At 52.5% G+C, this 13,309-nt stretch overlaps 1 protein-coding gene across 1 annotated transcript in view; it reads left to right on the forward strand.

Annotated features, from left to right (window-relative positions):
* The first annotated feature begins 581 nt into the window (after positions 1-581).
* Positions 582-13,309, forward strand: part of GAPDHS (glyceraldehyde-3-phosphate dehydrogenase, spermatogenic) — a 13,457-nt gene continuing 729 nt past the window's right edge. The window contains exons 1-9 of the mRNA XM_006171629.2: positions 582-773; positions 3,926-4,091; positions 4,865-4,961; positions 5,130-5,236; positions 9,423-9,513; positions 9,588-9,706; positions 10,233-10,314; positions 10,619-10,770; positions 10,937-11,099. Coding sequence (XP_006171691.1) covers positions 707-773; positions 3,926-4,091; positions 4,865-4,961; positions 5,130-5,236; positions 9,423-9,513; positions 9,588-9,706; positions 10,233-10,314; positions 10,619-10,770; positions 10,937-11,099 — 1,044 coding nt within the window. The 5' untranslated portion in view covers positions 582-706. The remainder of the gene's footprint in view (positions 774-3,925; positions 4,092-4,864; positions 4,962-5,129; positions 5,237-9,422; positions 9,514-9,587; positions 9,707-10,232; positions 10,315-10,618; positions 10,771-10,936; positions 11,100-13,309) is intronic.

Below are 13,309 nucleotides of genomic sequence, written 5' to 3' on the forward strand. Positions count from 1 at the left end.
ATTCATCCAGTCATGTGCCCTGACCTCCCAGGGCTTACAGCCTAGTGGGCAGAGACAACAGACAAAAAAAAAAAAAAAACACTAAATAAACAAGATGAATGTTAGCAAAACAAATGCTATGTGGAAAATAAAAACACAGAACATAGCCCTAGACCCTAGAGTCCTTTTGCATGTTGGAACATCCAATGTGGGAGGAGGAAGTCATGACAGGGCTTCCCGGAAGAAGGGCAGAACTGGAGTGTGGGAAGGCAGTGATGGAGGACGGAGGGCAGTTGAGCTGGGGGCTTTCAGCAGGGCCTCTATTAAAGGATGGCGTCGGAAGAAACCAAGTGGCAGCCAAGAGAGACCTGGCTGGGGCCCTCAGGCGTAGGGAAACCATCCACCGGGGACACTCAGGAGCAGCATGGAGCCACTACGCTAAGGGGGCAGGGGAGGGACTCTGAGCACCAGGGCGAGCACTTAATACCAGGCCAGACGCTTGCGGGTGGCCTTAGAACTATGGTGCGCCACGTGAAGACGGGAAGACGTCACGCCTCGATGTGTATTGTGAGGCCTCTGGGTCTCCCGCCTGCACGCTGCCTCTGTGACGTCACGGGACACTGTGACGTCACGACAAGAAGCTCGCAACCCACTAGCCCCGGCGCCCGCGCATCAGTAACATCACGGCGGGTCCCGGGACAGCTAGGCCATGATACCTTAAGTAGCCATGTCGAAACGCGATGTCGTCCTCACCAATGTTACTGTTGTCCAGCTGCTGCGACAGCCGTGCCCTGGTAAGGCAGGTGGCGAGGCGACCCTGGGGAGGGGAAGAAAGGACGGGTTCGCTGCCTCCGATAGCCCCTTCCAACCGGAGAGTAGCGTGCGTGCGCTCCAGCCAGTGTCCACCAGGAAGGCAGGAGGCACGAGTTGCCGGGGTGGGTCAGCCACTCACCTGCCAGGTCCCTTTCATCCAGGAGCCAATTCCTTCCCTCCCTACAGCCTCATCCTTCCCACCTACCTGGATTTGCTGGCGAAGTGGTTTCTATGGCGGTGGTGGAGCCCACCAGGACTCTGCTCCCAGGAGTGGGTGGGCTTTGTGGCGCTACCTCGCGGTGGAAAGGGCAGAAGCAGGGGCCCAGATCGAGGCTGGAGCCGAGGGTGGGAGGAAGAGCAGAGGTCACGAGGGGCATCTGTGGGGAGAACCTGGCAGGCTAGGTTTCTCCAGAAATGGAAGTGCGCGTGCTCAGCGCGGAAGGGGCGCTTGGGTGTTGGTGGGCCTTGTCCCCTCCGCGTTGCACTGGCCTGCCCTCCGGTGCTAGGTGTGCGCTCTCTGAAGCCCCGGGCCGGTGTTGTGCAGCAGGCGCAGTGCGGAGGCAGCGTGTTCGCTGTCGCCGTCTTACAGAGCGGCCAACTGAGCATAGAGGAGGGCAAACCATACATTCCTGTTTGTTCTCTCAACAAACCAAGTTCGAACTCCAGGCCTTCCGGGAAGGCAACTCCCGTTGCTGGGCACTTTGCTCCCTTTCCACCCAGCAGGGGCACCTGGCCACTGCCCCGGGGGTGGGGGGGGTTGGGAGACACAACAGAAGGCTTAACAGCCCCGAGACTTGAACCGCTTCTCTGGTCATTGCCAGCGGTAACCCCTGCTTCATTTGCCCATGTAACTGGGTTTGCAGCCCATACCCACGGGATTCAGGGAGATGATCCCCCAGGAGCTCCGTGCAGCACCTGGCTAGCCCCACAGCTTGTCCCCAGCCCAGGTACCCATCCCTGGAGTGGAAGGGAGCTGAGAGAGAAGGACCATCTGAATTTTCTCTCAAAAGGTGGCTGAGTGGGCTCAGAGCCCCAGGAATGCAAACACCCTCAAGGTCACCAATAACCACAGGGTTGCTGCCACTAATAAGCACTATTAATACCTTTATGAACTTGGACTTCTACTGGAAACACCTATCGCCCAACCTCAGGCCACAGGTCTGTCGCGGCAGGGTGACAGGCTAGCTGGCCCCCCGCTCTTGGCTCCACTCCCTCCCAGGCGCCTTTGATTTTGGTGCTAAAAGCAACCCGACTATCATCCAGCTGTTTTCTTCTTCACTTTCTGTATGAATGCCTAGTATCAGACTTCCCTCCTACTTTCTATTTATATTTAGTTGTGTATTTTTGGCAGAGGGCATGTGCACGCAACAGAGAGGGAGAGGAAGAAACCACTCCCTAGTAAGGCATGGTCATGATGCAATCCCATCTCCATGTCTCCTGTTGGGATTTTGGACACATATTTTCCAAGGCACTGGGTCCAGGATTTGAACCATGCTTGTCAGCCAGACAGGATCTAGCTTCCTTAACCACCAGGCTACAGGGCCAGCCAGCTCCCCTTCTCTATTAAAATCTACAGGTCTTGAGATCTCACTGCACCCTCACAGCAGCCCGTAGGTGGAGGATCGGATGTGACTGACATCCAGGAAAACGGGCCAAAGAGGTTTATTAACTTGCCTAAGGCCACACAGAGGCAGGTGACTGAGCCAGAGTGGAGCCAGGCCTGTCTTCTCAGCTTAAAACTCTCTGCCACCCACAGGACCCCTGACTGCAGTCTCCACTTCTCTCCTCAAACACTCATCTGTAGCACAGGAAGAAGCACACCACCACCCACAGGCGTTTTTAACTGTGTGTGGGCGGCAGTGTGTGTGCGGAGTAGCAAGAGCAGCTAGTGGTTTCCATTTGTTGTATATAGTATGACATGTGGTACTATTTCCTGAACTTCCCAGAGGATAAGAAACACTTAGGAGTGCTTGTTAAAAATTGGACTCCTTGGGACCAGCAGTTAGTGTATTGGCTATGTTGCTGGACTCACATGTAGTCGACTACAGTTCAAGTCCCGGACCCGGTGGCTTAAACTCACGCCAGGTACGCGTGTGTGCATTCCCCCTGGGGGGTAATTTCTTGCTTTCTGTCTCTGTCTCTCTCTGTCCTTCTGGTGAGCACATGTGCCCAATAGCAAAAAGCCTCTCAAAAAAAAAAAAAAAAAAGAAAAAGAAAAAAAATTGGACTCCTGGGGCCAGCAGGTGGTATGGTGGTTAGTGCATTGGATTCCCACATGGCTGACTGTGATGCAAGTTTCAGATCTTGCAGCTTGAAAATCATAACAAATAAATAGATAAATTAATTAATTAAAAATTAAAAAAAAAAAACTAGATTCTTGGTCCTCATTATAGACCTGCTGGGTCAAATTTTTCTGCAAAGAGGTCTCTTGGTTGATCCTTATCATGAGACCAGTTTGGGAACCACCTGGGTAGATCACTTATCAGACAAGTCCAGGAAATTATCTTCAAAGTACTAAGGTACAGAATATTTCCTAGGCTCTATCATAAATATATCACCTCGTTTAATCTTCACATTGACAGAAAAGTGCTATTATTATCTCCTTTTTACAGAGAAGAAATCTGAAGTATAGAGAATATCCCCCCAAGCAATTATTAAAAATACACACCCTCTGGGACCAGCAGTTAGCGTAATGGCTATGTTGCTGGACTCCCACGTAGTCGACCGCGGTTAGAGTCCCCAACCCAGGGGCTTAAACTCACACTGGGTGCCTGTGCGTGGGTGCCCAAGATCCGGAGAGGAGAATGGAGGAGAAGGGCTTGCGGCGTGACCATCCCCCCTGCGGGGGGGGAGGGGGCGTAATTTGTCACTTTTTATCTTTCTGCCTTTCTGGCGAGTACAAGCGCGCTATAGCAGAAAACCTCTCAAAGAAAAAAAAAAAATACACAGTCTCTGAGTTCCAATCTCCAGGGAAGGGGCCCTGGTATTGCCAGTCCGCAGTATTCCCAGGTGGCTGGCCATGAGGGGCCAGGAGCTAGCAGCAGGCTGGCTGTGGAAGGCCAAGATAACTCATACTTTCATTTGGATGCTGCTACTCACTGCTCTTCTCCCCACTCCCCTTTTTTCCCCACAGTGGCCAGACCCCCCCCACCCCCGCCTCCACCACCACCCAAGGTTGAGCCACAGCCTGAACCACAGCCAGTCAAAGAGGAAGTGAAATTCGAGCCACCTCCACCTCCTCCTCCTCCTCCTCCACCTAAGATTTCCCCAGTTCGGGAGCTGACTGTGGGCATCAATGGGTGAGTGCACTCCGGCCCTGGAGCCATTATCTTGAAGCTTCCTGGGGTTACTAACTAACGGGGATCTTCACATTTTCCCCCATCAGGGCTTTCATTCTGCTAGCCCTGGAGAATTAGCAGGGTCAGACAGGTAGACGGAACCCCACCCGGAGAGCTCACATTCTGGTGGGGTTGACAACAATAACCAAATGAGGAATCAAGGTAGTTGAGTGAAGCGTTTGTGAACACAGAACTCCCCAGGGCAGTAAGGCTGGAGAGGGCAGCAGTAGCCGGGGGTCGGACCGTCTCTGGGAGTGAGGCCTGAGTGTGCACTGGGTGGCTGCTCTGGGGTGGCAGGGGCAAGTTCACCATATTCAAGGACAGCCAGGGACTCAGCGTGGCTGATGTAAGGCAAGCAAGGGGGAAGGAGAGAGGAAGGCAGAAAGCCTGGTGTGGGGCCTGGTACACACAGGGGAGGAGATGGGTCCTGCTTCAATCATGGAGGTCCTCCTGATACCATCATGGAGGTTTTCCTGCCAAGAGACATGGTCTGATGAAATGTACAAGACCCTCCCCAGCTATGAGGCTAAGAATAGGAGGCTGGGGTGGACAGAGAGGAAGCAACAAGAGCAGTTAAGAGGCTGGTGAGGTTGTCTTGGCAAGAGATGGCAACAGCCCACGCAGAGGTGGTTGCTTTTCTCCCCAGATCAAAGATTCCCACCCACCCCCTTCAGTGGGTCTCCTCCCCATCACCCTCTTCTCTCTCATCCCTTCCTCTGCCTGTCCCTGCCCAGCTTTGGACGCATCGGTCGCTTGGTGTTACGCGCCTGCATGGAGAAGGGTGTTAAGGTGGTGGCAGTGAACGATCCGTTCATTGATCCAGAATACATGGTGAGCAGCAGGCAGAGGGTGGGAACAAGAGGGAGAACTGGAGGAGGAGGGGGCTCAGGGAGCGCTTCCAGGAGGCTCCTGGTGCAAGGTAGAACCTTCAGCAAAGCGAGGACTTTGGGCATACTCACTCTGCTACCCCAACAGTAGGGCCTGTTCTACCTCCTGCAGGTGTACATGTTTAAATATGACTCCACCCACGGCCGCTACAAGGGGAGCGTGGAATACAAGAACGGACGGCTGGTCGTGGACAACCATGAGATCACTGTGTACCAGTGGTAAGGGCGGCATCTGTCCAAGGCAGACCTGCAACACGGGAAGGCGGGGGATGTGGGGATCACGCACATGGGATTCCAGCCCCACACGGGGTTCATAAACCCCAAATTGTGTGTATGTCTCTGGGAAGGGAGTCTCAAGAGAGGTTTTGACCCCAAAATGGTTAAGCAGCACTCACCCACTGTATTCCAGAAACCTTTTCTCTAATGCACCTGCATGTTTTCTCACAGGCATAGCGACTCAACTTTGAGTCCCCTTCCACTCTCAAGCTATTGTCTCCCTTCCCAGGAAAAGGCGTGGCTGCCCAGCCAGCTCCTTCCAGTCAGGTCCTGCACCAGCCATGGCACCTATCTACCTATCCATTTATTCCCAGAGGGCATGTGCACTTGCCAGAGACAGAAAGACAGAGAGAGGGTAGAGAGGGGGAGAGGGAGAAAGCACCTCCCCTCCCAGTGAGGCATGGTCTTGCACAAGTACCTTCTCTTCCATTTCTACATCCTGCTAGGATTTGGTGCATGCGTGCACATACACTTGGTGTGTCTTTCAAGCCGATGGCCAGGACTTGAGCAGCAGTCAGCACAGAGGCCTTTTGAAAAGGCCACCTTCCTCCCTTCTCCCTGGTCTTCCACTGACCCTTCAGTGGCTTCCTATAGCCCCACAAATAAATTCCAAGCTCCCATGGGGCCACGTGAGCCAATGCACCACCCACAGCCGTTCCATATCATGTTAGGCACACTGGCCACCCACCTCTTGGAACTTGAGCTAGTCCCTCTCACACCCAGGAATGCTGACTTCTCACAATCCATTTCCCGATATTAAAACACTCCTCTCTTAGAGATATTCTCCAAAGCATATCTCTAAGTAAGTCCAGAGCAGTCACATTGGACGTATGCTCTGCTTCAAATACAGACATTCTCACAATATCGAAAAATTAAAAATATAGAAAATGGGAAACATTGGGACCAGCAGGGTGGTTAAGGCACTGGACACTCCCACATGGCTGACCATGGTTCAAGTTCTGGACTTGGTGGCTTGCTTTCTCACTTTCTCTGTCTCTCTCTGGTCAAATTAAAATAAATGAATGAATAAATGAAATAAAATAAATTAGTTATTTAAAAAAAAAAGAATTCAAGAAAAGAAAAAAAGAAAAAAGAAAATGGGAAACATTAAACACACATTAGCGTCCTAAGGTGAATTATTAGCCACTGCAGGCCCTGCGGTGGCCTCAGACTGCACAAAAACACACATACACACACACACACACACACACACATGCACACTAGTGATCCCTCTCCAGCCCAGGCAAGTCTCCAGCCTTCCAAGTGGCCCTCTTTTTACTTGCTGAGAGTAGCCTGGGCGATAAGGGGACAGGAGGGGTTGTAGAGAGGTGGGCGGGGATCCAGGCAGAGAGTGCAGGCAAGGAAGGCAGGGACTAGCGAGTTAGTAAAAATGGCAGAAGCTGCTTCACCAGTTTGAAAGCTTGAAACCAAAACCAGTCCCAGTGGTGCCGTCATTACTAGTCACACGGGTCCTTTGTTACCTTAGCCTGGGCACCACCATTGCCATCACTTGGGGCATGCTTCCCCTCCCCCTCCACACACACCCTGTTCCGGTGTGGCCTTCCCTGATGATCACTACAATGCACTGCATCTGTGTACCCAGGCACTGGTGCAGATGCATTGTCTGAGCATACTCCATCCTGCCCTGTCCTGCCCATTCCTGGTGACCTTGGGCAAGGGTGCAAACTCACTCGAGCCTCTGTTTCTGCATGTAGCTGACAGGAATGGAGATCACACTCATGACAGCAGTGGGGGAGGAGGGGAGAACATGACAAACGTTAGCATGTTCGTGGAACACCTGAAACAGCACTTTCCCACACACAGTGGCCTCTTCGCAGGGAGGGCCCCATTGATTTGTGCTCTGACATGGCACGTACAGGCCCTAGCTCTTGGCGGACACTTAATTCTTACCTAAAGAATGAATGAATGAGACCAGCAGATGGAGTAATGGTTACGTCACTGGACTCCCATGTAGTCAACAGGTTCAAATCCCTGACCTGGCAACTTAAAATTTATGCCAGGTGCGTGTGCTGATTTCTTGTTTTCTGTCTGTCTCTGTCTCTCTGGAGAGGGCATGCACCCTATAGCAAAAATCTCTTTAAAAAAAAGAAACAAATGAATGAATGAAACCCTCCAAACAGCCCTGCAGGCAGAAGGGCAAGGCCCATGACAGTCACAGGGGAGGGCTGGGTTTTTTTTCCTTGCCCCAACACCAACTGAGCAATAGATGGAGAGGAATCCGCTGAAGCGCCCCCAACTTGGAAGGCAGGAAATGGTGGGCATCAGAGAGGAGCTCGTTGGCCCAGACAAGTAAGTGAAGACTGACAGAGCAGAGGAGCAGGCAGAAAGAAGAACCATGTGTTGTGGCCCAGGGAGGAGCGGTAAAGCCGGATCGCTCATACACTCAGGCGTCCTGGGCCCAGCTGCCTGCCCAGCTTCACCTCTGCCTTGACCCTGGCACCTCTGCAACATGATAGGAGCAGTACTTCTCAGCTTGTGAGGCTTAAATGAGCTTAATGCAGGTAGAGAGCACTTAGAACAAGGACACATGGCAGGTGTTCAGCAAATGCGCAGAAAGGCTAATTCAAAACAAAACAAAACATAAACATTGATTAAAACTCCTTGGGTGGGGTGGGAGGTTCAATGGCAAAGGAATCAGACCCAGCCCGACTGCCTTGGAGTGATCTCAAGGAGACAGACAGTAGTGAATAACCACGGAGCAAATAACCCTGCTATTTATTAGGTTGTTGGGAAAGTCATGACGTATTGTTCAATGCAAAAAAAAAAGCATCGTGACTTTCCTGATAACCTAATATGATAAACTCTATAAGGGAAAGAACTGTTATAGTATACAATTTATGCATTTCATGCATGTTTGCTGGAGCCAAGTAGAAAACAGTAATATGAGGGAACCTCAAAAAGTTTCTAATAAAATGGAATTAAAGTACAAATTTATTTTGGTGCAAAATAAAAAGTTGGAAATCCTACTTTCTGTGGACTTTCTGAAGAACCCCTCATACTAGATGTTTAATGTTTCAGACACAAACATTTGTCAAATATCAAGTAAAAACATAAATTTATAAACTGGCAAACACAAAGTCAATTTTGCCTTTTTTTTTTTTTAAGTTTGCTATAGAGCATGTGTGCTCACCAGAGGCAGAAAGAGAAAGTGAGAAATCACCCCCAAGGAGTATGGCCACGCTGCCAATCCCTTCTTCTCCACACTTGGGATCTGGGGCATACATGCACATGTGCCAGGTGTTTTTTAAGCCACCAGGTCCAGGACTTGAACCCACAGTTGCCCATGTGGGATCCAGCCACCTCCACCTCCGTGCCAACTGCAGGCCACTTCTTTGCCTTTCTAATGTAAACTACTGGCCCCATGGCTGCCCCAAACTGCAGTCCTCCGGGTGGTGTACCCTGGATGTAGGTGCCTGTCTTCCAGGCCTGCTGCAGGAGCTGAGTGGTGAAGACAAGAGGGGCTAGGAAGGCTCACAGCAAGGTTGGCAGGGTTGGGGGCCAAAAAGCAGCTGGCCAGGCCTCACTGCCGTGAGTCGCGCACACTGAGCAGCTACTGTAGAAAGGGTCTGGCCAGGCTGGGAAGAGTCAGGAATGGTCCCCCTGAGAGAGCTGAGGCCTGGTCTCGGGGTGGCAGCCTGTGCCCATGCATACTGGGTTACTATAGTCAAGACAGGGAAAGTGGGGCAGTGGTGAAAAGCAAGGCTTGGAGCTAGCTCCATGGCCTGTGGTTAAGGCAGCCGGATCCCATAGGGCTGACCGTGCTGTTCAAGCCCCAGACCCCACAGCTTGAAAAACATACTGGGTACATGTACGTGCAGGCCCAAAATCCTCAAAGGGACAGATGAAGGAGAAGAGATCACAGTGTGACCAATCGCATGGGGGTGCTTTTCTCTGTTTCTCTCCAGTGAGCACACACATGCGCTAACAAAAATAAGAGGGGAGTGAGGGACAAGGCCTGCACTCCCATCTGGGGCAGTGAAGTGTACCTGGGGAGTGGGGCCAAGCAGCTGCAGGCCTGGCAGGGTGAAGGCTGTGGTCTGGGACAGCAAGGCCCATGCAGGGGTGACTGCCTCACAGCCTGACACATCCCTCGTCCCCCTCCCCACAGCAAGCAGCCCAAAGAAATCCCCTGGAAATCTGTCGGGAGCCCCTATGTGGTAGAGTCCACAGGAGTGTACCTCTCCCTAGAGGCAGCTTCGGTAAGTAGGGGGTGCCTGGGACCAGGTGGGGGCTGGGGTGGTGGAAGCCCCTGACCCCGATGCTCCCTCTCTAGGAACACATCTCGGCAGGAGCCCAGCGTGTGGTCATCTGTGCACCCTCACCAGATGCACCCATGTTCGTCATGGGCGTGAATGAAAATGACTACAACCCTGGCTTCATGAACATTGTCAGGTAGCAGGGGCAGCCCCGTCCTGGTGTGGGTGGATGCTGCCCAGAGGACAGGCCTGCCTGCGGCGGGGAGGGTGAGTCTGTTCCTCCCCTCACTAGACCCCTGGTGCTTCTTTCACACCTGCTTCCACTTGCCCCCGAAAGGTCTCAAGAGCCATCGTGTTAACGTTTTCCCTGAAACTATCCGTTAGAAATATACAACTTCTGGGACCAGCAGATGGCGTAATGTCTATGTCACTGGATTCCCATGTAGTCAACTGCAGTTCGAGTCCCAGACCTGATGGCTTAAACTGGGCGTGTGTGCGTGCGTGCCCAAGATCCCGAGAGGAGAATGGAGGAGAAGGGATTGTGGCGTGGCCATTCCCCAGGGCTGGCATCTTCCCCCAGCTGCACCCTAGGTGCCTCCTTCAGTCTAACAGCATCCCACTGATCTCTTGTCCTCACCGGGACGTTTCACAAAACCAGGTCTTGCCCGAGAGGGGCAAGGGTGGAGGGCGGCTCTGGGACTCAACTCTCTGGGCCCTTTCAGCAATGCATCCTGTACCACCAACTGCCTGGCCCCCCTCGTCAAGGTCATCCATGAGCGGTTCGGGATCGTGGAAGGGCTGATGGTGAGTTGGTATGAGGGGCTGGGGCAGGAAGGATGGCAGGGAAACCCAATCCCTTCTTCACAGGCCTCACTGAGTGTATGAAATTAATGGAGACAGATGGTTTGGGGAAGAGAGGTCCCCTCCAGTGAATAAATCTTTTAAAACACTCTATGACCCCAGGCAAGGCTGGACCCCGGCCTGTGTGTACCCTCACTGTGGTCTGCGGTGGCGCCCCACCAGACTCCACGCCTAGGACCCCCAGTCCCGGGAAGCATATGGAAGCTGAGGGGCAGAAAGTCCTCACCCAGTCCTCTTCTTCCCCAAGACCACAGTTCATTCTTACACGGCCACCCAGAAGACAGTGGACGGGCCATCAAAGAAGGCCTGGCGAGATGGCCGAGGTGCCCATCAGAACATCATCCCAGCCTCCACGGGGGCTGCCAGCGCTGTGGGCAAAGTCATTCCGGAGCTCAAAGGGTATGAGGACAGGGAGCTGCACCAGGGTGGGGACAACCCCAGGAGGACTGGACTGGCCCCCATACCCTGAGGGGAGCACAAGGGATCAGCCAAGCCCCAAGGCAATGGGGAATGGAGGAAGATATCATGGGGTTCTGACTCCCACCCCTGATGTGGGATTCTCCAGGAAGCTGACAGGAATGGCATTCCGCGTGCCAACCCCGGATGTGTCTGTTGTGGACCTGACCTGCCGCCTGGCCCAGCCTACCCCTTACTCGGCCATCAAGGAGGCCGTAAAAGCAGCAGCCAAGGGGCCTCTGGCTGGCATCCTTGCCTACACTGAGGATCAGGTAGGGGTTGAGGAAGAGACCCTGGGAGGGGAATGGTGGGGAGAGGGTGTGATTTCCACTTGCAGGGGAGCTGCTCTCAATGTGCAGATAAAGGAACTCAGGGCTGGCCACAGAGATCTCCCTGCCTCGGGATCTCTGCACTTGCTGCTCCTTTGGTCCAGAAGCTTTCCCCCCAGGGTAGCCACACATCTGCCCTCACTTCCTCCAAGTCTCCACTTCAGCTGCACTCCTCAGGAAGGTCCTCTCTCAGAAAGACATTCTCTCTTTTTTAATTGTCAGAGACAGACAGAAGAGACAGAGAAAGCACCCCCACCCCAATGGGGGTGGATCATGCCACAATCCTTTCTCCTTCATTTCTCTATCTTGTCAGGATTTAGGGTACACACACACACACACACACACACACACATACACACACCGATGTGTTTCTCAAGCTGCTGGGGCTGGGATTTGAACCACAGTCTGTTATGGGGGATCCAGCTCCCTTAAACACTAGGCTAATGGTCCAGTTCCCTCAGGAAAGACATTCTTTTTGTGGCCCTTTTCCTCACCGGGAATGTCAGTTCTTGGTCACTCCACTCCACTCTCCATCCCTGCCCCCTAAGTGTGTGCAAGGGGGGGGGTCATGCCACAATCCTTTCTCCTTCATTTCTCTATCTTGTCAGGATTTAGGGTACACACACACACACACACACACACACACACACACACACACCGATGTGTTTCTCAAGCTGCTGGGGCTGGGATTTGAACCACAGTCTGTTATGGGGGATCCAGCTCCCTTAAACACTAGGCTAATGGTCCAGTTCCCTCAGGAAAGACATTCTTTTTGTGGCCCTTTTCCTCACCGGGAATGTCAGTTCTTGGTCACTCCACTCCACTCTCCATCCCTGCCCCCTAAGTGTGTGCACTTCATGAAAGCAGGGATTTAGGGACTATCTTTTCACTTGTGTAGCTCCAGTCACCTGTCCAGGGCCTGGCATACAACAGGTACTCTATACATGCTTACTGCACAAAAGACAATAGCTCTCTACCACCCTTTTGTTTTGTTTTGGCTATAGGGCACATGCACTCACTAGAGAAACAGGATAAGTGGGGATGGCCACACCACAATCCCTTCTCCTCCATACTTCTCTTGGGATTTGGGGCACATGCACACACACACACACCCAGCATGATTTTCAAGCCAGCAAGTCTGGGACTCAGACCATGGGCTCAGTCATGTGGGATCCAGCTACCTGAACTTCCATGCCACCTGCTGGCCCAACAGCTCCCCTTTTTTCCAACTTTCCTGGTGCGAGGCCATGGCCAGGTGCCTTTCCTGTGATGAGTGGCTGTCACCATCAGAAATGCCATCTCTGAGCATCTACCTTGGTAACAGCTCCTCTTTTTTCCAACACTTTCCTGGCGCGAGGCCATGGCCAGGTGCCTTTCCTGTGATGAGTGGCTGTCACCATCAGAAATGCCATCTCTGAGCATCTACCTTGGTGCTGTCTCCCTGTTTTACCTTCTGCAAGTCTGCTCACACCACCAGTATCTCTCATTCTAATGGCTTCAGATCCTATCACCTCACTGCTGAACATATTCTGTAGCCTTCTACTACCATGGGACTAAAGTCATCGAACCTCTTGAGCTTGCAGCTCCTTCAACCCCTGCTACTGTGCCTGAGCTGGCAAGATCCTCAAATAATCCAGACCCAGGTTCATGGCCACCCCTCAGGGAGGACCTCCAAGCTGGCCCATTCCAAGTGCCCACATTATTCCCAGGGAGTGATGTTTATTGGTAGAACAGTAGGGTGTTTATGGTCTGTGTCCTCTGGACAGTCTTCTACTGTAGGTAGAACCTCATCGGCCTTAGTCATACCCTGTCCCCAGACACAGCTGGACTCCATCAAATGCTGCAGATGAATGAATGGACAGCGTGCCTGACTCAGGGTCTAAACTCCTGGAGGTCATTGCTCTTCAACCGACACTCTTAGCAAAAAATTAAAAAATTTGAATTTTTGCTATAGGGTGCTTGTGCTTGCCAGAGAGATAAAGAGAGAGAGAAAGTGAGAAATGATCCTGGGGGATGGCCATGCTGCAATCCCTTCTTTTCCGTTTTCCTCAGGGCGGCGTGGTTGAGTTTCAAGCCGCCAGTCCAAATTTTTTTCTTTTTCTTTTTTTTTTTTTTGGGGGGGTTTTCGCTTTAGGGCCCGTGCGGTTCCCAGG

Source organism: Tupaia chinensis, unplaced genomic scaffold (genome assembly GCF_000334495.1).
Source record: "Tupaia chinensis unplaced genomic scaffold, TupChi_1.0 Scaffold149922_1, whole genome shotgun sequence".
In the NCBI taxonomy this organism is placed as follows: Eukaryota; Metazoa; Chordata; class Mammalia; order Scandentia; family Tupaiidae; genus Tupaia; species Tupaia belangeri.